At 40.2% G+C, this 21,405-nt stretch overlaps 2 protein-coding genes across 5 annotated transcripts in view; one reads left to right on the plus strand and one right to left on the minus strand.

Moving 5' to 3' along the window:
- The first annotated feature begins 45 nt into the window (after positions 1-45).
- On the plus strand, positions 46-6,872 carry LOC111243815 (glutathione peroxidase-like). 4 transcript variants are annotated; one of them, XM_086978589.1, is made up of 6 exons: positions 46-252; positions 1,245-1,381; positions 1,672-1,784; positions 4,048-4,188; positions 4,458-4,585; positions 5,398-6,872. In XM_086978589.1, exons 2-6 carry the CDS (start codon positions 1,273-1,275, stop codon positions 5,513-5,515), a joined length of 609 nt encoding a protein of 202 aa, XP_086834715.1. In that variant the 5' UTR covers positions 46-252; positions 1,245-1,272; the 3' UTR covers positions 5,516-6,872. The 4 variants fall into 4 exon arrangements, with proteins under 4 accessions (XP_086834715.1, XP_022645688.1, XP_022645689.1 ...); XM_022789953.2 differs by having other exon boundaries at positions 46-224; positions 1,217-1,381; XM_022789954.2 differs by having other exon boundaries at positions 47-224.
- Positions 6,873-9,079: 2,207 nt separating this feature from the next.
- Positions 9,080-21,405, minus strand: part of foxo (forkhead box, sub-group O) — a 99,789-nt gene continuing 87,463 nt past the window's right edge. Inside the window, exons 2-5 of the mRNA XM_022789937.2 lie at positions 20,618-21,154; positions 20,208-20,361; positions 17,943-18,496; positions 9,080-17,704 (exon numbers count right to left, since the gene is read on the minus strand). Coding sequence (XP_022645672.1) covers positions 17,579-17,704; positions 17,943-18,496; positions 20,208-20,361; positions 20,618-21,154 — 1,371 coding nt within the window. The 3' untranslated portion in view covers positions 9,080-17,578. The remainder of the gene's footprint in view (positions 17,705-17,942; positions 18,497-20,207; positions 20,362-20,617; positions 21,155-21,405) is intronic.

A 21,405-nucleotide genomic window follows, 5' to 3' on the forward strand; every position in this document is an offset into this window, starting at 1 on the left:
ATGCCCTTTCCCAGTAATATCCGGCGCCCTTTCTTGTGAGAGATCAGTGTGACATTCGAACATTGTCAAAAGCTCGCTGGCCTGTCGGTAAACGCCGCCAGAATACGCCTGGAATATCAAGAAGAAAAAAATATTTGATGCCGGGAAATAGAGCGTGACATCTATTTACTGCGCTGCGTTCAGGATAGTGGTGACGTGGATTAGTCGATGTGAACAGATCAGAGGTAGGGTGCGATCGAACGATTATTTTATGTAAGTTAATAATAATATACAGTGAGTTATCTTAATAAAGATACGAACTCGAATCGTATATTTGATACACATTCCTTTGAAAAATTTGCATAGGAGGTCGATTCAGATCTATTTTAAAAAAGGAAAGCTGCCAAGGCCGGTAATTCGCACACCCACAAGATTAATTGGTTTGGATACCTTTGACCAACCCTACTGGTATTACTAACTCGAAAAAGAAAATTTGGGCTTGTTATTTAGGACGTGATTGCTTACCCGTCTCTGAACTATAATTCGGTCACTACCTGATATAGTTCACATAGCCTATACGTATCGACTAACATATATAGCCAGAACATTTCATGTTAACTAATTTATGATCGTCTCTTTAGCTAAATCAGAATTACCATCCGTCATATAAATAGCAAAGATTAGAGCATATGATAAAATAATTCGTAATGCGTAAGGGTTACACGCTTTCTCCTACATATCTACAGTGGTGATGTTTTTCAGTACATATATATATATATATATATATATATATATATATATGAAAAAAAATATTTTAAGTTCTTTTTAAAATAGTAGTATGTGAACAAAAATTGATATTTCAACAAATCGCTTGGCAGCCATGTTTATTACACCTTCAACCTATTTCAAATGTTCCCTTTTGCCATTCTGCGAACGTCTTCTTACGCGGGTCGACTCTTGCTCAATAAGGTACTATGCAAATAATCTAGCAAATTCAAATCTGGCTATGCAACAGCGATGTGCAGAATATGTCCATATTGTCTGCATTAACCGGTGCACTGTATATAAAACCTGAAAAAAGCGCGCAATAGAGTTCTAAATGTCGAAAAGTGTATATAATAATTCTATGTCTGTTGATATGTACCTTACTACTTAGTGTTACTGAGCTGATAATAATTAAGTGTACAATGGCAAAGAACACTGTGAACAGCTTAACACGTTCTATGGAGATGGACAGGTAAACAAAAAATGTTTTTAATGCTTAGACAACTGCGACCTTCGCCAAGAATAGCTATGATCCTGTTGGTTTCCTCACTGCTGGGTACGCTTTTGATCGGATATAGCCTAGGTTACGACTCCCCAACTGGGACCGTATACGACTTCACCGTAAAAGACATCGATGGTAAGTTACGACAATGTGGTTGTCAAAAATAACAAGGCACCTTTAATAGGACAGATAAATAAATGCTTTGAGTTTTACGCGCAGCAATCTCGCTAAACCACTGGTTCATGTATAACATCGTGTAGAGCTATGTATTTGCCGGCAGTTAGGTTGTTGTGAAAAAGATAATGGTCTTGCAACATAATTTGGCCATTCAGGAGAATTCAGAAGAGAGGCTATTGTGCGCCTGAAAAAAGAGCAACGATCGTTTATAACGATTCGTAAATGTAGAGCAATATTGTGTGTAACAGGAAACAACGTATCCATGTCAAAATATAAAGGAATGGTACTGGTCATCGTCAATCTTGCTTCTGAGTGTGGACTCACTGATCGAAATTACAAGGAGCTCACGATTCTTCAAAAGGTAAATCTTTCAGTACCTCTATGGGGCCGCAACGAGGCATAATAGTACGCTTGCGAATTTCGAAACGTAACTGCTACGCGTATACGGTCGGAGCATGAATAGAATTCTGGGTTTGGAAGAGATGTAGTTTTCCTCTAGGCTGAGTACTGGGGTTGTATTAACATTATCCATTTAGAAGAACTGAATATGCACTATGATTATTCAGATGTGTTCAAAATGTTTAGCTTGGCTTCTATAATTATGGCCTTATAACCTAGAGCTGCCAAAATATTTATAAATGTCCATGAGTGGCGCAAGCTTGTTGACATGGGTTGCTAACATATATGCTACTAGGTGGGAACTGTGCTAAAAGAACTTGGTGTTTGTGTAGGCGCATGTACGACCTTCTGCTTGACCACAATTACAATGCATGTGACCAGCGCGGAAATGTTGCAGCTTCTCGTCTCGAATCACGACAGAGTAGCGTATGTTGTACAACTGAAATGGGTAAAAATCTCAACATAAGTTGCTACACGTTAGTATACAACCTGTATTCTACGAAGTGGACGCATACACAGATGAAGTTTGATACTCGCGAACAGGCTATTGGTGGCCAGTAGTTTCGGAGCGTCTTCGATCATCCATTCGACTGTGGACGATCCAAGTTGTTATTCCATTAGAGAATCATAAACGAATCGTAACGTGTGTTTCGCCTTACTCTCACTTGCCTACTTTTCAAGTAAAAAAACTTTGTTCGTCCACCTTTACAGCCTTTCCCCTTATCTACCAGTACTCTTAATTGTGACTTCTTCAAATCGAGCAGAGCTTTGAAATGCTTTATCGCTAGACTCAGACGAGGACATACTTGGATATATTCCTCTGAGAATATGAGGAGACATTTGTTTATACATTATTGAGATTTTACTCCGTCCATTGCTATCGAGTGTGTGCCGATAAGCTTTTCGCCAGCTGTTGCGATGCTGTTTCCACTTGGCAAATTGTGTATATGTGCAAAAAAAAAAAAAAAAAAATGTATATATATATATATATATCTACATTTAAAAGTCGTTTTATCGAAGCAGTCAACGTTATTTTTTTAGTTTTTTTTTTGTATTAGTTAAGAAAAGATTTTGAAACCTTATCTCACTTTCATAAATATAAGGTCAAGAGATCACTTAACTTAATTATCTTATATTCAGAAAAAGGAAAACTATATCCTGCGTAAATGATGCACGCCATTAGTATCTACTAATTAATAACGACGTAAAACATTCAATTGCTTATCAATGAATAGACAAAAAAGTCAATTCAGTGGGCCGTGAATCAATCAAGGAGCAATAAGGACAACAAAATGCGCTTTCGATATGCAGGCAGCTCGACAGTTTTTGCAGACTTGTAGCGCAACAGTCCGATGGACTACGCGCATCATCTATAGAACTGTATTGAAATCAACTATATATAGATAGATAAGTCCATACCGGAGATAGACCACTCGTGTGTGTATAACAACCTCTGGAAACGGAACATCACCTACCTACAGTAAAGCCTATATGATTCATTTTTAGATTATATGACGGTACAACCTACTAAGGTTTAAGCTACACGGAGTGCTTTTTAGGACTAGCGGCGTCATGTGTAGTCAGAACCTATTTTAAGCTTATAAAGAGCTCAGATGACAGTAAGAGGAAACGCTGTGAAGAAATTTTTCGTTTCAGCCTCAGTGTGGTGAATTAAAAAAATCAATGACAGTTTATATTGCACTGAAGTCAGGTATCAACTATAATAAGAGCACACGGAATATCGTTGTGTGTCAGCAAGGTGTAAGGAAGAACCGGGTATGTTTTTTAAACTGCCTTCACATCGCCAGATGAGGACGCGTTGTAGGGTGTTGTATGCCTTAAAGGTGTGATGACCTCCTGTTATAGCCCTATAAAACGCATTGTATTAGCTATAAGCTACACAAATCTGCACTAAGAAACAACCAAGTTGCTAATTTCTCAGTTCATTCACTCGCTAATTCCAAAAATATAGGCATATTAGTAGAAAACTTTCCAAGGTTCGGTGGCACCATTTGTAATCCAGTAAAGCGTACTTAGTTATCGTTAGCTTATTGGTAGGGACCTGTTACATGTTACAATACGTTTGCTTGCGCTATATATAGAACGGGACAAACGGTGTCTATCTAGAGCTATAATGACTGAGATATTACTTGACAGCGCATAATTCCCGTAATTTTCCACAAGAAATGTGTAAGCTCAAATATCTAACATCGCTTCTTTTTCAGGAGCTAGGTTTTCGCGGTTTTCGTGTTCTGGGATTCCCTTCGGACCAATTCGCCGGCCAAGAACTGGAAACCAATGAACAAATTAAAACTTTTGCTCGTGAAACATATTCCGTCAACTTTGACATGTTTGCCAAAATTAATGTAAGTCATAACCTACCATTTCTTCGATCGGAAGTACTATTCTCGATCTTCGTTCGTTCATTCATTCACTAATAGTTAGTTTAGTCTCTATTTCTGCCTATTTAGTTGGTTCCGCATATAATCATCACGAACCTGTAGACGGTATTTGAAGTTAGATAATTGGAGTTACAGGGATGACTATTCGTCGATATACTTCATTACCTCTGTGATATTTCAGCCACACATTCGAAATTGCTTTAAAATTCATTAACGTCACATTTGTGTTTCAGGTGAATGGTGCAAACGCTGAACCTTTATGGCGCTTCCTTAAGGAACGACAAGGCGGCCTGATCTACGACGGAATCAAATGGAACTTCACAAAGTTTATTGTTGATCGAAATGGGATTCCCGTTGAAAGGTACAACCAGGCTGGTAGATAGGTTGTAGCAAAGATAGTTTTTCGGCAATGGTATGCCTATATAAAAATCTTTTTAGCAGCTTTCAACAAAGAAATGGGGGGGGGGATCATGTGACTCCCACAAATGTATAATATTAAGGTTTACGATCTACTTGTAAGCTAGAAGGACGAATTCATGTATGTTGTATCGAGTTGACGAATGCACACCTGCTAACATTACCGTTTTCGTTGTGGAAACTCATAGTATACGCAAGCCTTAACGATAGTGCCTTAACGATAAGCCGTAACGATAGTTTGATTGATATACATAATAGATAATAGCTTAGATATAAGGTTAAAACCAGAATAAATGACCCATTTCTACTTAAGCGGCGAACGAAAACTTATCGAATGGAACACATTACCTCATATCGCTGATGCAATTGACTTTTCTCCCTGAATTTACCTAGAAAAGCAATTCTTTTTATAACTCATAACCGTAGGGTAATGTTTGAAAGTATAGAACTTGTATGACACACGTTCCTTTGTTCATTAAGAAATAATTGACTTTAGTTTTAGAACAATCTGTTGTGAGAGCCTGTGGGTCACAGGTTTTTATACGGTTAAAAAATCCCAGTTGATCAAATCTCATGTATTCATCTTCATGGGTAGTAGTCAAATACTTCATATATTTGGGTTAACAAAAGGTATCCCAAAATCAGAGTGAATCTAGGACCATTAAGATGATATGGATGAGTACGAGAGAAAACCTACACATGTTCAGTAGAATTACGTATCAACAATGCTGATGCTAGTTGTCTTCTTGCCCTTAGGTACTCTCCAACGAGCTCGCCATTGTCAATGAAGGATAGCATCCTGAAGTACCTTAGCCGAACAACAAAGCCACAGTCATCAAACGCCACAAATCACAACAACAACACCGAACTATAAAACGACTGTCTCATCTTGAGTCCCTTCGCGGATTGAATATGGATATTGCCGTATTGGATATGCGAATGTCGTAATTAGGGCAGGGTCCGGAAGCTCAAGGTCTCGCTGAGATTTTCGAATTGCCACCATTGAAGATACAAAGTATGAGTTACAAAACATTTTGTACTGCCCCAGGATACGGAGGAAACTTGGCCTGTGGACAAATAGCGCCCCGCAAAGTGCATCGATACAAAAAACTTCTTGGCACTTCTTAGGCTGTTCATCGTCAATCGTGCACTAACAGTTCTTCCTCTGAGCACTAGCAGCTGGCAGAACGATTTGTGGGGGATTCATTACAGAGAATACAATGAGAACTAACTATTAATTGTACCGTAACCATGAAAACTTGACCCCAGGGAAATTATATATATATATATATATATATATATATATATGCATACAAACGAACGGTAGCATTGCAACGTATGTTATAGCTAAACTGGGTAGCTATTGCATCGTTAGTGTTTCAATGAGGTACTACAATTTTATTGCGGCGGCCAAAATTTTGTATTCATAAACATTTTTATTTTTAGCTTTACGTGGTCCGGTTTTTTTTGCTTCCGGGGGAGGGGGTACAAATTTCAATTGCTTCTCTAAGTACCTGTATAAAATTGTCGTGTACTATATATAATATAATAGTGCCAACGTTTACAGATAATATTTCATCTTACATCAAAGGAGAGGTAGATAATTGAAAGATAAGCCTAGTAAAAGGTGTGCGGGCTTTACTGCGTACATCTAATACGAACGATCATGTCTTATTTTAGTTTGATTAATATACATAATAGATAACAGCTTAGATATGACTCGATTATCTAAACTGAACACCATTGACTATTAAAAAATATAATAACAATTTAAACGGGCTAATGTTAGGGTGCTGAATTGCTCGTTTCGTTTCTTGGAAAGAGTATGGGGTAGCCGCCCCTAAGATTTATATTAGCTTTAACGCTTTTATCTTCATTGGAAGTCTTTTGCAAAAGGCTCTACAGTCTACTTACGCAAATGAATAAGTAAAAAAAAAACTTCGAGTGGGAGAACATTATGCGAGGTAGTCATAAACTAACTGAGGGTGGCTTCATTAATAACTTTACGAACAACTAACTATGTCACTCAGTCAGTCAGTGATTTCATGTTTCACGTTAAAAAAATTGATTCCTCAATCATGGAGGTTTTCTATTCCACGTTTTATGTATCATCACCTAGCATGGAACACTGGCTTTCCCATAATTACCCTTTGGCGTGCCGCTAAGTATAAAAATTCTATTACAAATGGAATAAATGTAATAAATGAATAGATAAAAATGATAAACCTGTATCTAGGTTGCAGTTTAATTTATACGGCCTATCTCTGATTGGATCGTTTAGGTTCTCAATACGGTCTGGCTAGCAGAAATTTAAGATCCAATTAGACGTCTGGTTGTATAGCCCGATGATTAAGAAGGCCTGAACGCTGTGATGCTGTACGAGTGCATAAGATCAATTACCGAATTAAGACAAAATTCATTTTTGAATAATTCAAATCTCCTTTAAATAGTCCATTCATCTACATCGCGTACAAACGTAGTAAGTTTATCAATCTTCGACGTATAGTTTGAATAGATGGGTGAAAGCGTTATATCACCACTAGTGCTTTAACATTGACAAACACACATATATTTATATAAAAAACAAAAATATGAGCACTTTAATAAACTGTAAACTATAATAGATAGTTTACAACGCCGTGTAAGCCGGTCTGAATCTTGTAGCATACTCGGCTATTTTGCGTAGCTAAAAAAGGATGCCTTCAAATAAGCCTAATTCCAATAATCCGCTAGATAAGGTTTTGACGATTAGGCGTCTTCCTTCAGAAGGTTAGACGCTTTAGTCGAAGAGGTGGCACTTCCTAAAGTTATAGCGAGCCGTAGGTACGTGTAACGGATTACTTGCTAGTTGTTACTTTCACATTCGCCGGCTACAACATCTACACCCCTCCAGGAAGAGAAAGTCAACAAAAAGCGTAGATAAGCTGAAGCGCGTTAAGTACTCTTCTTCTCTTCAGTATCATTGCCATTGTTTAGGCGTTTGCGTTCTGATACTATTAGGTTACTGAACATCGAGTTGATTACGCAGATATCTCGCAAGTTTTTTGTTGATTGATCTTACGTTGAACATGACTTGGACATCATAAGTAACGTTTAATGCTGTTAAATTTATCGTATGAGTTTGGACAACAATGATAACGGCCATGCAAGTATTAGATGGGCAACTATTTTTTGCTACGTTTAAAGTATGAAAGAATTTTGCAAACCAGCTTATCTGGTACTCACTTCATTATCGACCCTCTGTACCAGTGAAGAATTTCATTTGTAGGTTGCGAAGTACGAACGGACTTATCAGGTGCTCATTTACTTTCTAATTTACAGTTGTCGGGGTCAGCTATTTCCACCGACAAAACCAGCACATAGCTTCCCATTCTACCTGGATGCGCGAAATTTCTTCGCCTTTTCTTATGAAAACTTCTGAATAATTGAATGTTTGTGAAGTCAAAATAACTTGAAATTTGTTTTCTTTTGATGTTCTATTTGGACTACTCAGCTTGAGAGGCTCGATCAAAGCAATTTTGCTGCCTACGATCCTGTACAAACTAGATTTTTCGATTCGGAACGTCCGCAGTACTTTTACATTGAATTCTAGGTAAACATTCGAATTTCGCATAACTAAAATACTCAGCTGAGCTGAAGTGGTGATGACGAAGATTTGAATTGTACTTTAGTGCGTGTACTCAAATTGTGAATAGGTCAGTACTATTCGTTTGAGACATTACCCTGCAGAGGCCGCAATCTTTCCGAAGTAAATTTCTACAGTTAGAAAAAACAGTGAAAAGTAAGAAGGAAAGAACAGAGGAGCAAATTGCTAAGCCAGGAAAAGCCTGCCTCAGTCGAGATCTGCGCCACCGACTTGAACATGACCAGGATGGTTTGCTGACCTTTTTATTTGACTAGACTTTAGTGAGCTGTTCCTGCAATGAAGCAACGCCTTGCATTTTAGTGTTGAAGCATACTTCACGGGACACCTTTTTCTCAATAACCTCAGAGTATCTCGAGATGCTCTGTGTTCACTATAAAGGCTTAGAGGAGCAATTTTCTTAGTCAAGATGAATGATATGGCCCAGTTGAGATTGAATCATGTCCAAAAGGCATAAGCTTTGTATTTCTGTACAGTTGTTCTGCTCCGGTAGAATATATCTCGAACGCACCGTTCGGCTTTATAGTACTGTTGACTAGAAGTAAAATGGCTGAACAGCTGAAAAAAGGGCGCTTGCAAAAGAGAAGAAGTTCATTATTTTTCAAAGTAGCATCTGTATCCAAAATATATCTGGAAAACAGAAAAATGTCCCGTACAAGTATACTATGAACATTCCGTATGGGAAGCATCGCAGTGCTAGCAAATCTAATTAGAAAGGCGCCTTATATCGGGTTAGCACAGCAGTTCACTCGATAGCTAACTGTCAACCAGCCAGTGGATAAAGAAGTTCAGCACTTAGAATGGTGATGGTAACTCAGTAGATTGCCATTTATTTACAAAAATAATGTATCATCATCGTCTTCAGCAGCAGCACCGTAATTATATCGTCATCGTCACTGTGTAGTTTTCTTACATCCGTCGTCGACCTGTTGACTATTCATCTTGTATTTTGTGTTGCATTGAATTGTTCGCGTCTGTTGCCTTCCAATAGACCTAACTGCGCAGGAAGGCCTAGACCTGAATCATCGTCGTTGTAGCATCTTTGAGTAGCTTAGATTCTCCCTCGCTGCTTCCCTGTGCCTGATTGGCCTGTCAACTGATCGACCTGCTGATCATCGCATCCTATAATGAAGGCCTAGTGATCGTCTTTACAATTAAAACCAGCTGCAGTATGAGTACAAGATATAATAATGATACTCTCTCGTTCTCCATCGACGCTGAACGATGGCGCCGCCACGTTTCTCACCATTTTGTGTCTTCAACATCTTTTATTACCTACTTAGCATCAGCACGACGTTGGTTCTGTTTATATCAAATCCTATTTCAAGTTAGCGATCTCTGTCCGCATCGATTTTGTCTTCCTCTTTCGATCACATCTTATTTCTTTCATGTATTACTCTCTAGTGTGTCATGTTCGTTTGATATTGATCTTCACACTCATTCAGTTGGGTTGTTTCGTGTGCGGATGGTTGTCTCATTCACATCGTCATGCCCATGCGGACCTTCGAATAATAATAATATCAGCACTCACGCATTCACCTATGGACCAGCGGGTATTCGAAGGCAGATGCCGTCTCTGAAGCAATGTCGTTCGTTACCAGCGGGATTAATCGTACGTAACGATTTCATTTTTCGTCATTGCCGTTAGTCCTTCGGCGTTCGCTGGACTTGCCAGCACGAGCCGAACTTCAAGCTCTCGGTCTGCCTTCGCCCGGATTTTCAATCGAGCGCACAGCCTTCGAAAAAAAAGATTCGTATTTCTCCTCCGATATCTAATGCAGAAGTACGATGTATATCTGAGTTTCTGGCTTTTTTTTTAACGTTGCTTTGTTTTCACAATTTTTAATCATGTGTAGTAATAACAATAAATACATACGTGTCGAACGGTAGGGGCGGTGGGGTGGACAGCCAGTGTAGCGGCGCCAACCGCCTTGAGCTATTCAGTTTATCTTTTATACTTCTGTGTAGTTGTCTTCTGCAAGTTTTTCTATGTGACACCGTTATGACCAGCGCCATAATAGTCTTAACTTGTTTTCCTATCTACTCGTCATCTGATACAAAGATAACGAGCCCTGATGGTAACCATAATAACAATGGTGGTGATGGCCGCTCTATTATTATCATCATCTCTAGCTCTTCATTACACATATTTTACAATCGTACAATATTAATATTAGTAATTAACACACGTATCTCATTGGTAGATGATGGCTGCCATGAATACCACTGCACGATATATATATATACATATATATATATATATATATATATAGGAATAATGTGTGTGTGTGTGTGTAACCGCGATATGCTTTTTGTAGTGTATATATAGATTGACAATAGACGTATAGCCTGCATTAGTGTTATATATATAGGCGATCACTCAATCGGCATTGATATCGTAAAATAATATATATGCTATATAATGATATATGTCCGGTATTCCTATCGAAGCCATAATAGTAATAACGGAATCGTTAGCTTCCCTCTCGTTGGTAGCGTGTTGGCTGTGATAACTGTGCTAATCATATACAACACCTAGATGAACAATGATATCCAAGTCGTCGATTTGACACTATTATCGAGCCGGTACTGAGTGGCCGCCGGAGCGGCTATAGATTCATCGAGTATCTGAAGCAGTTTGCGAACGGTGCAGCCTTTCATGTAGCCATAACAAACAAGTGCTGACTGATTGAAAGAGATTTATATATATATATATATATATATATATATGTTACACATGTATCATGTGATGTTAACGTGTACGTGCCTGTATGTAATCAGTTTATGTCTCATGCACTTCGAACAAAGATGTCCATATGGTTATTCTGAACGAAGAAGCTCATTAGATAATAACCCTGGGCAAATGTCAACCCTTAGCTTCCCAACCGCGCTCGAAGCTCCATGCCTGGTCGATAACTCTAGAGATTTTTTGTCTCAATTTTAGCAATAGGTCTCCATCTGCCGAACCTTCAAGACATTTGCCCTTCCGTCTGTTCACACGCGGTGGTCTTCCCTTTTTAGTCAAAATAATTAGTTAAAGCAAAACCTAAAATCATCAGAAACAGAGGAAAATGTCAACTTAGTAGGTACCACTGCAGTTAGAAAATACCGGCTGGAGCCCCACTTTAGAGTGCCACATGCCTTTAAGTGAGGCCGGTATATGTGGACAATACTTACACATCAAACTTTTAATTAAAAGAGCCTTTTTTTTGTAAGCCTAATTCTTGCTGTACTAGTGGCGGTGGTTTAATCGAAAGCAAATGTCGTGTAAGTGCAAACAACTGCCGAAACGAGGGGAAAGCAGGCTCTCAGAGCATCTACAGGACCCAATGCCGTAGTATTATTCGCCAATGATTGCGTACCTATTAGTCATATGATGCCTTGAGATATGCTGTCTTTTTCTGGGTTTAGGATCTTTCGCTTGTGTTTGCGAAAGCTGTACAGTCCAATGTACCCTTTTGGTGCGAGTAAACTCGTACGTATACGCTAATGCACCAGACAGTGTTGCCGTGTACTAGCACCACTATAATTATCATATTTGTTGTAAATGCTTAAGAAAATAGGATTCAGGAAAAAATTCCAGAGCTTTTTGCTATGAATAAACACATCAGACAGCAAAGATCCGGCGGAAATTGCAGAACTTCATAGAGAAATTATACAAATTTTAGGATAGACATTTATGTTGCCTGATACTGCTTGGTTTGAACAAAAGCGGGAGAGTCACCAAAATACAATAGTGTGTCGCTTCTATCAATGCGGGTGATAAATGGAGCTATGTAGTACGAACCTTCATTGTTCGTGACAGGTGTGGAAAGACCACTTAACATAAACCAAAAAAAAACTAAAAAATCTCGGGAAAGGTACGCATGGGCCATCTTGGAACTACTACAATGGCAATGCGCACGAGTAATTAATTCATGTCAGCTGTCCTTAATCACCTCTCTTTTAACAGGTCTATGGAACACAGACGACAGCCATGTTGTCCTCTGAGTTCCGTATATGTAGTTCGTCTTCCTTTAATAATCTTTCGCACAGTAGAATGCCCGTTGCTCTTGTGACAATTGCATTAAGTGCCCTTACCGCCCTCTCGGCTCGTCACTGAAATAGCCCACTTTCCCTAAATTGAAATAGCTCTAAGTTTTGAACTCTTCGAACTTCCGAATTAGCAAAGCGTTCGACCGAACCACAGATCCGAGTTTCTGTGGTATAGTTCGTTATCAGAAAAAGCTTCTCAATTGTGCGGCTTTTTTTCCCGTTTACGATAGTTTCTCCTAAAGAATAAGGCAAACTAAGACCCATTAAAAGCGGAATATGTGAAACGTAGATCAACAGACGATAGAAAAATAGGAGCCGATAAAATCCTCTAATATAGTATTTCTCACTCAGTTAACAAAATGGCGACAGCTAAATGAGCCTCTTGATCCTTGCTTACTAAGGGAACTGCTTAAAAAGTAACTTCAATGTCAAAAGCAATTTCGCTACTTCTTTGACCTTTTACTTTGCTAGCTTTCTGTGCTGGCCACTTTTGAGCAAGTGGTCGTATATTAGCTCCACTCTATTGATCGTGTCAAACTGTCTTCAGTGAGCTCTTAAGCTCATATTTAACATTTTTACATGACAATGAGGCGCAAATCGCCAAGTAGCGTTATTCAAAAGATATATCTCTACTTTGTTAGATGTATTATTATTATTATAATATTGTTTTAGGTAAAACGGCTCTTGATAAATAGACAATTAACATTTGTTAGTTTCTCATTGTTCCAGCTAAAGTCTCTGACCAGTCGTTGACGCCTTGTGGCGTCACAGGAAGCTTTCCCCTTCAATTGTCTAAACCTTGGTAGCATCACGTGAACACCTGACATCATTTTCTTTGTTCCATTTATATCGAGTTTCTGAGATAATAAATATGAAGCAGACGTTTGTATAATGTTTCGTAGTCTAACGAGATGGTCGCTCAGTGGTGTCGTTTTCAAAGGGTTTTTTTTTTTTTTTTTCTTTATTATTAGCTCTGACTAGTGATCGCTGCGTCTTTAGTGTGTATATATCCTATATACTTTCTGCGATGAAGACCGAACTGCTGATATTTCGGCAAAATTCTTATTATCTTTTGGCCCGTCATGATTGTACATACAAATATTTTCTTGTCGTTTCACATTTATTCCGAGTCTATTATCAAACTTCACATCAATCAACAGTAGATAGAAATGGCGACTATTGTAGATATTACGTTCATTATTTCGGGAGAGTATTTTAACTTTGGTTACAATTATCTTCCGAAATGACATTATCACCCTTAGCTTTTCGGTGGAGTATTATAATTCCGGTCTACAAAAGAGATAGTGCGTGGTTGCTGAGAACTATCGTCCCATTATTCAGGGGGTCTATATTTTCCATCATCATAGATCACATGTCCTTTCATCTATGCTCGTCTGGACTCCCAAACCCGAATCAGCGTGGGTTTATGTAAAAGGAGTCAACTTGCACTCAACTACCGGACATTATCCACAACTCGGCATTCGGAAGAAAATCATCATAATACACTATGTATTTCTCGTGCACTGACAATGGATCGCAGAAAGTTATTCATCTTAAAGCTGTCTGCCCCTCAGATGAGACCCAAAGTAATGGACTGGTGTCGCACCTATTTCACAGATCGTTCCTTCGACATGACAACCGGACACACTCTGACAGCCTCTACAGGGGTTCGATTTGGAATTCCATGGGCCCTCTTCTATACACCGTTAAGATCATTCAAGTTTTTATTTGAGGATGTCTCTATTAAATATGATGAATACGCCGACGACCTGAAAATCTTTGCCGAGATAAATAGACGTACCTGCCGCTCAGGAGATGGTTGACTGGGATGTATCCTGATACGATCCGCACTCAAGTGCCATCATGAAGCCTATTCCAAATGTCATATCCTATCTTAGGTAATGATCAGAGGCTGTGTGTACCGGCATTTAGAAATTTAGGTCGCACTTTTGAGGCTGATCCCTAGTTTGGAAATTACGCTGTCGAATGTTCAAAGGTAGCATTACGACTATGTAACGTTTTTTTCTCTTGCAAAATCTCACAAAAAAGTTTTACTTGAACCTTTATATCGCTCTAATTGTTCCGAAATGGTTTTACTGCTCACAACTATTCAGCGCCGTTTTTGAAAAACGCGTACGACGGAAATGTGGTGATTTCCGCGAGTTTGTCGTGCAACTTTCCAGAAAGTAAGTAACTTGCGGGCGCTCTGCAAACTACATAAGGGCAACTCTTAATTAGCAATCTCTCTGATCCGACAGAACGATCCGCGTAATGGTGGTTGACAAAGTCAGCCTACGAACCTTTGTGAATGAAGAAGACTTTTTTTTGTTTTATCATACATAACTGCGTGTAGGGTTAACGCGTGCGACATAGCGTACCCGGACCTAGCCTAGCGAGCCACCAGAATAATTGTGCTCTCTTTTCTATAGTTTGCTAGTGGCATTCGCCATTTATAGACACAAATTCAATGCCTTTAAAGACCAACCAGTGGCGTGCACTTCTGGCCACCAGGTATTATACTAATGACAAATATTCTAGCGGTAACAGTATTTCTACTAATCAGATATTAGTAGTGATTATAATAACAGTAATAATCATTATCTTCAGCAGTGGCATAGTACGTAATCGAGTGGATAGTTCCCACGACTATCACTCCTGATCTCTACTCCGCTGTTGGTCCGCTGTAACCTCATATGGCTATTATTTATTTTTGATGACTAACGATACATTGACTTTTTCTACTTAACTTTTGTGTGTTGCAACAATACCACTACGTACTTTTGTTTGTGTGTGTGTCTGAAGGCGTGTGGATATGAGTGTATGTATGTATGTATGTATGTATGTATCTATGAGAAAGCGTCTTGATGCATCAGTGCTTCAAGCGACACGTGCTCAAGTGGCTTTCAGGGTTTTCTGAGTTCACATGTGTAATCAGACATCGCTTACATAATGTGCGATGCAGACGAACCGCCAAATAAATCTAAAAGATATGCTAGCGGTACGTATGGCGAGAAGTAATAATTAAGTTTATAAGATAAATAGAACGCCATTTCGAACATTTTCAAACAGACATGTCTCCGTCTAATTTAGCAATCATTGTGTGCATTGATCATTATTTAATTGGTCATAGCCATTTTACCGTACTTCGGGTGACATGTGGACTACAACAGTTCTTTACATGTGTCTTTACATGTCATCTGTGCGACGATGTATTTAGCTACTATAGTCGATCAGTTTGTCGTACCGCAAATTTTATATCATTTACGAGTGCTAGTTTGGATAGATAGGACGTTATCAGTCGGCCATTTGTTGTCCTTCAATTAAAAAAAGGGAAAAATATTATTGGTGTGTGTGCGCTGAACGAATATATACTATAAGCGTTTCTTCGTAGCGTGTTACGCACCCTTATCGCCGCACCCCTCAATCATATCATCGTAGTCAGTACCATCGCCCTGATCGTGTCATATGATGCACTGTCCTGTCATTTTTACGTTTGGTAGTTGAACTTACACGGACCACAACAACAAAACACTGAATGAGCGCACGGATAGCTGACGAAGCAGGCAATGCAATTTATCCGGATACATATATGTTTGTCTACAGATTATGTATATATCTATTTTGTTTTTATACATATCACTTGTAGATATATCTATATATCAATGTCATAGTTGCTTGTATGACTGAGGAGTGTACTGCGTCGACTCGTATATCGTCTTGATAGACTCTTTCGAAGAGCAAAATACAATGTAATATATAGAGAGAGCTGCTCTGCGTTCATCCCGTTAGGGCCGAAGATTCGAACCACCGAAACGTACTTGGCTTAGCGCGTTATCGTTCGTTAACAGCTATTTAAACAACCTTAATATCAATATAGGGTCATTGGCTAACGAAGACCATATGTTATGACTAAATATCCCACTAAGCAATAAACGGAAGCACCGGAAGCCTGTATGAAAGGTAGTAACCAAACAAGGAAAAACAACGGGATTATTTCAACACATTTTGAAATGGGCGACAGTGAGCTATAGAAAGAGGAGAAGGGCTGGGGGTGGGAGGTAGTAGCCGTCTGTCTCCATTCATCTGGCTGCTTTGCCCGTACAATAGTACTTTAATGACGTCATAGTACTAGCTAATATAGGAGTAATAATAAACAGGTAGCTTCGTTATTTCCACGTATAGTGTGTGTATTCCACTTGTATATGAACATACATATAATGGTTTTGACATGATTTCTAGCACGGCCTTCGTCGCAATTGTTCTCCAGCTATGGGTGCTTTTTGAATCAACATTCTGCGGCGCGGCGTGCAATTGCTTTCCAGCTTTAGTAAACAGAGGTATAAAGAACAGCATGCGACACCTATTTAGAGAAGACGGATGAGGCAATACAAAAATGATTATTTACATTTCGTGTCGTGAGGCTTGCTACGACGTCTGAGCAATAATAATGTTTTCTTTTTACTGCTAATCATAAAGGTACTATATATGTTTTCTATGAACACCACGCCTAGAAGCTTAGAGCTCGAAGCCGCGGTAGGTTCCGCGCGGTATTGTTTATTATATTATGATCCGCCGTAGACAGTGGCCAATTCGAACTGCTTCTCTGAATGCGTCCAGTAAGATTGACTGTTGGCAGAATCATGTCCTGGCTAAATACAGAATATCGACCATGCTCTCGATTACCCTTTCCGAGGCCTGTTCTTATAACTGTGCGTCTCAGTAACTTTCTGTTTCTCTGTACGTTTTTTTTTTCTAAAAAGGCAACCTTTTCCTGGTTTGTTGTTTTGTTAAAGAGACAAAGTTTAACGTTGCCAATAGGCCAATAAGGCTCAACAGGCCAACTTCGGTGATTGGCTTTGCTTTCTGAGTAGGTGATAGACTTAGATAAGCGCGCTGTCAGTCCGTTGCGCTGTGCGCCGAAAAAGGGGTCGGTAATTCCGCGAGTCGGTACATTGCTTGCTGCTTCCTAGATGATTCTAGATAATGCGGTATACACTTCGGACGCGTGCGCGGGAGGATGGGTATATAGGTAAGTTTGTCGTTGGCGTGGATCATAAACATGACGGGTGTTTTCACGATTATTCATGCCCACGAAAGACACAATGCATTTACGAGCTGGACGGTTTCATTTCGTTGGGCCCGGCGGCTCTGGCAGCCAGACTGATCGATCGCTACTCTAGGCCACGTTACGCCATATATCCAGTCAGCATGTGTTGTCTGCCGTCGAACTGTACCATCTACGAACAGTACTGGCAGAGCTCAGTGAACCCATGATCGTGAACCCGGCGACGCTGACTGTAGATGCACTTGGTTTGATACGGAGGTCCCGGAATCGGTAAAATTGAAATCAAGAGTTCCGTCTACGCTCAACTCATGCCTGATCACCTGCAATGATGAGATGTAGAAAAAGCAAAAGGACCGGCTGGATTATAAATAGGCACGAGATATCACCATGGGATGGAATCTTACCTTGATTCATACATTTCGTTGATGCCAAAACATAGTCCTCTCTACAAAGCTGGCATTTTAGACTTAGAGCACATTTGAGTTTTACCTCAGTCAGTTCTTCGGAGTTTACGTTAGACCTACACACAGGTACACCAGTTGTTCGGCCACTGCTTACCTGGTCAACGTCACACTCGAGCCCACCTTGAAGTGTGTCCTGCAGCGTATCCAGGGTATCTAGGTTCAAGTCGGAGCAATCTGTACCTGAACCAACAATAGGCAGGTGGCTACGTAACTGCAAGGCCGCACCGCCAAGGGCCGATAATGAACAGCCCGTGCCTGCTTCCAGTTTACTCTGCTGCTGCTGCTGCTGCTGCACCAGGTGACTAAGAGGGTTCCCAGCGGAAGGCACCTGCGAAGCGACAGGTGCCATTGGAGAGAGTGACGCGAGGCTGGGTGCCAGGCTCGAGAGAGGCGACAACGGGTGAAGATTGCCTCCAGCTGAAGACACAGATGGGGCGCTGCCGGACGGACACACGGAGGGTGGCTCATGACTCTCGGGAATCGTCGGCGGCGGCTTGACGCCCGCCGATAGCGACAACCCCCCATTACAATAGCCTACTCCAACCTCTCGGGCTTCCAGTTTCTTTCGGGATAAACTAAGTCCGCTCGCAACGCTGTCCAGGGTATGGGATCGTGCTGACGAAAGCTCAGTGTAAAGAGGTGGTGTATCTGCGCATAACAAACAAGGATGCCACGTAAACAGGACTTAGCGAGGTATTTGATTTATCCAGAGTTGCAAAAAATAACCAGGTACGACTACGATTTATCTATTGCTTGTTTAGTCACGCAGAAAGACTGACTTTAGGCATACTGCGCTTATTCATGCTCATTCATATGCGAAGATCACCTGCCGTCTAAATTATAGATACTAGCATATCTTTCATTTAGACTAAACAGATGGAAAAAATAATATTACCATATCTGTGCAGGGTAGAACAAACGTTACCTGGCAAATGACATTTTATAGTATGACAGTACGCATTTTACATCTATCCAAAAGTAAAAAGTAAGTGTAGGAGGTCACACTGTCGAGAGACGTACTTCGGCCTGTATATGTTATAATTAGCTAATCAATACGCATTAACAAAAAAACAAATGTATAGAACGCCTGTATTTGTATTTGTCCGGTGGAAGTGAGGCAGGACACTCCTAACACGAATAATAGGGAAAATATGATAAAATTTGCAAGCCGAAAAATGGAACTTTGGGTTCGAATGGTCCCGACGGTCCTGCGCTGTAAGGTAGCTCTGATCAGCGACTCTACTTTAGTTAGCGTGGTCCCTCTAGCGTGATCGAACAAACCGTTTGAAACGGTCAGGTCTTCCAATACGAAAAGCAGCACCAAGTTTAACATTCAACAGGTCCCTGTTAGAAACCTAGTAGTCATTCTCAGCGGTGGATGAGCAAAGCGCAGTGTTCGTCTGATACTTACGCTAATCAATAGATTCAGCAATTATACTGTAGAGGCACGAGGAGACAATACCATTTTAGGTACCAAAGGTAAATACAACCTTTCTGCCTATGAACGGCAAAAGGCTAACAACGTCCATGGCAAATACTTTGTACATGTAGACGCTACATAGTAGATAAATATGAAAGACGTTATCTCTTTGGCATGACAAAACTCTCCGTTCGCGACCTATTCGTTTTAATATGCCTATGTAAAGATTAAAAACTAGCTCAGTATCTATGATTACTATCAACGGAGGTAGGTCGTCGTTGGTCGACGGTTTTCCGAAACTGTTGCTGCCCTCTTTTGTCTGCGAAAAAAAAAAAATAGCGACGGCTGGCCAAAATCCTTCGTCAAACTGTCTGTTTGTCCGAATAAAGGACACAAAATGGGAAAGGGCTTAGTGAGTCACCTATCTGGTCATTACTTTTTAGTTTTCTGTAGATCATTAACCGGCTACTGATTTTTGGCCGAGATACCCGTGCTATTTAATGTTAGTAATAAACTGACATTATATTTAAAGAAAGATAATCCCGCTATTCTGGTCCCATAGACCCAAATAGTGATGATGCACGCAAATCTTAGGATTTGTTAAGATAAAGAGCTCGAGTTACCATAAGAATGAATTACTAGTTTAAGTTGTTGCCGAAAAAGTCACAGTACTTCCTACAGATCGACCGTGTCAAATCGTTGCTGGCGGCGCCACTTAGTAATATAATGATAGTTATATAGTCAACAACAAACATGGTATGGCTTTTAAGTACGACAAAACAGAATACAACAGGAAACAACAAGACAGACTTTCTCAAGTCTGTCTTGTTGTTTCCTATTGTAATGTTGTAAGACGAAGTAATTAGAAAAACTAACGATTATTCTAATCGATGCCCGTCGATAGACTAACGCCAGTGTATAGAATGAAAAGGAACTTACTATTGTAAAACGAGGTATAAGTTGCGTTTGTATTTAGTGGTAGAGGGTCCTTGATAGTCATTGCTTCGGCGATTGAGTCGCATAACTTCACATTGTCCAAATCGGCCGCGTATGCTGGGGCAGCTGTCGGGCCCCCTGTACTATACATGCTCACCTATGAATTACACCCATCCAATTACGAACGAAACTACGTTAGTAGAACAACTGATCCCACATGAATTTTGCAAGTGGCAAGTATACTCGTTTGCATAGTTCCTTAGCTGCTTGACGCTTAACCAAGCGTATAGAAATTAATATGTTTAAGCAGAAATATATATATATATATATATATATATATATATATATATATATATATATAAAAACAAACACACTTCAACTTTCTGGAGTGAAAACTTCATCGTCTGCCATACCATATCATTGTTCCATGATATCGGAGATAGCGGCGCCTGGTTGTCTGCTTCGAGTGCCGGTATCGGCGATAACCGTGAACATGACGAGGCATTTGACGAAGCGCGGGGTCGGAAATCGGGGCTGAGTTGGAACGTGGCATTACCGCCACTGCCTCCCCCGCCCCCGCCCAAGGTTGAGCTGCTGTTGTTATTGTTGTTATTATTGTTGTTGTTGTTGTTGAGCACTGGTGAGTCTGGAAACATGTCCAGGCCTTCGCTGACCGACGAACTCGGTGACGGAGTCGCCTCGTTCGCAACCCCGCAGCCGATGCCACCTACCGTGTGGCCCGCATTAGCTGCACGCATTAGGTCGAGCTTCTTCTTGACACGGCCGCGCCGCTTTTCGAACTTCGGTGTCTCCATTGAAGTAGCGCGTCGGCGAGCAGCTTTCCCGGGTCGAGCATCAGGGTTGATCATCCACCATGAGCTCTTTCCCGCGCCTTCATTCTGCACCCGCATGAAGCGATTATGTAAAGATAGGTTGTGCCGGATCGAATTCTGGAAAATAAACGAGGCATCATACCACAGCAAAAAGTACGGGACAGATGAATATAATGATCAAAAAGCTAAAGTGGGAAGCAAGATAAGCTAGGTCTTCAACAGAATAACGTCTATTGTACAAAAACAAAGTATATAATAATAACAACAGTAACGCTGTCTGGTCGGCCGGAACCAGCTGACCATATTAGATCTTTAGTGCGTTTTAGATCGTCACAGATTTGCTCGTAATTCGGCTGGCCACCCTAGGC

The sequence above is a fragment of the Varroa destructor genome, unplaced genomic scaffold (assembly GCF_002443255.2).
Source record: "Varroa destructor unplaced genomic scaffold, Vdes_3.0 BEIS01000002.1, whole genome shotgun sequence".
In the NCBI taxonomy this organism is placed as follows: Eukaryota; Metazoa; Arthropoda; class Arachnida; order Mesostigmata; family Varroidae; genus Varroa; species Varroa destructor.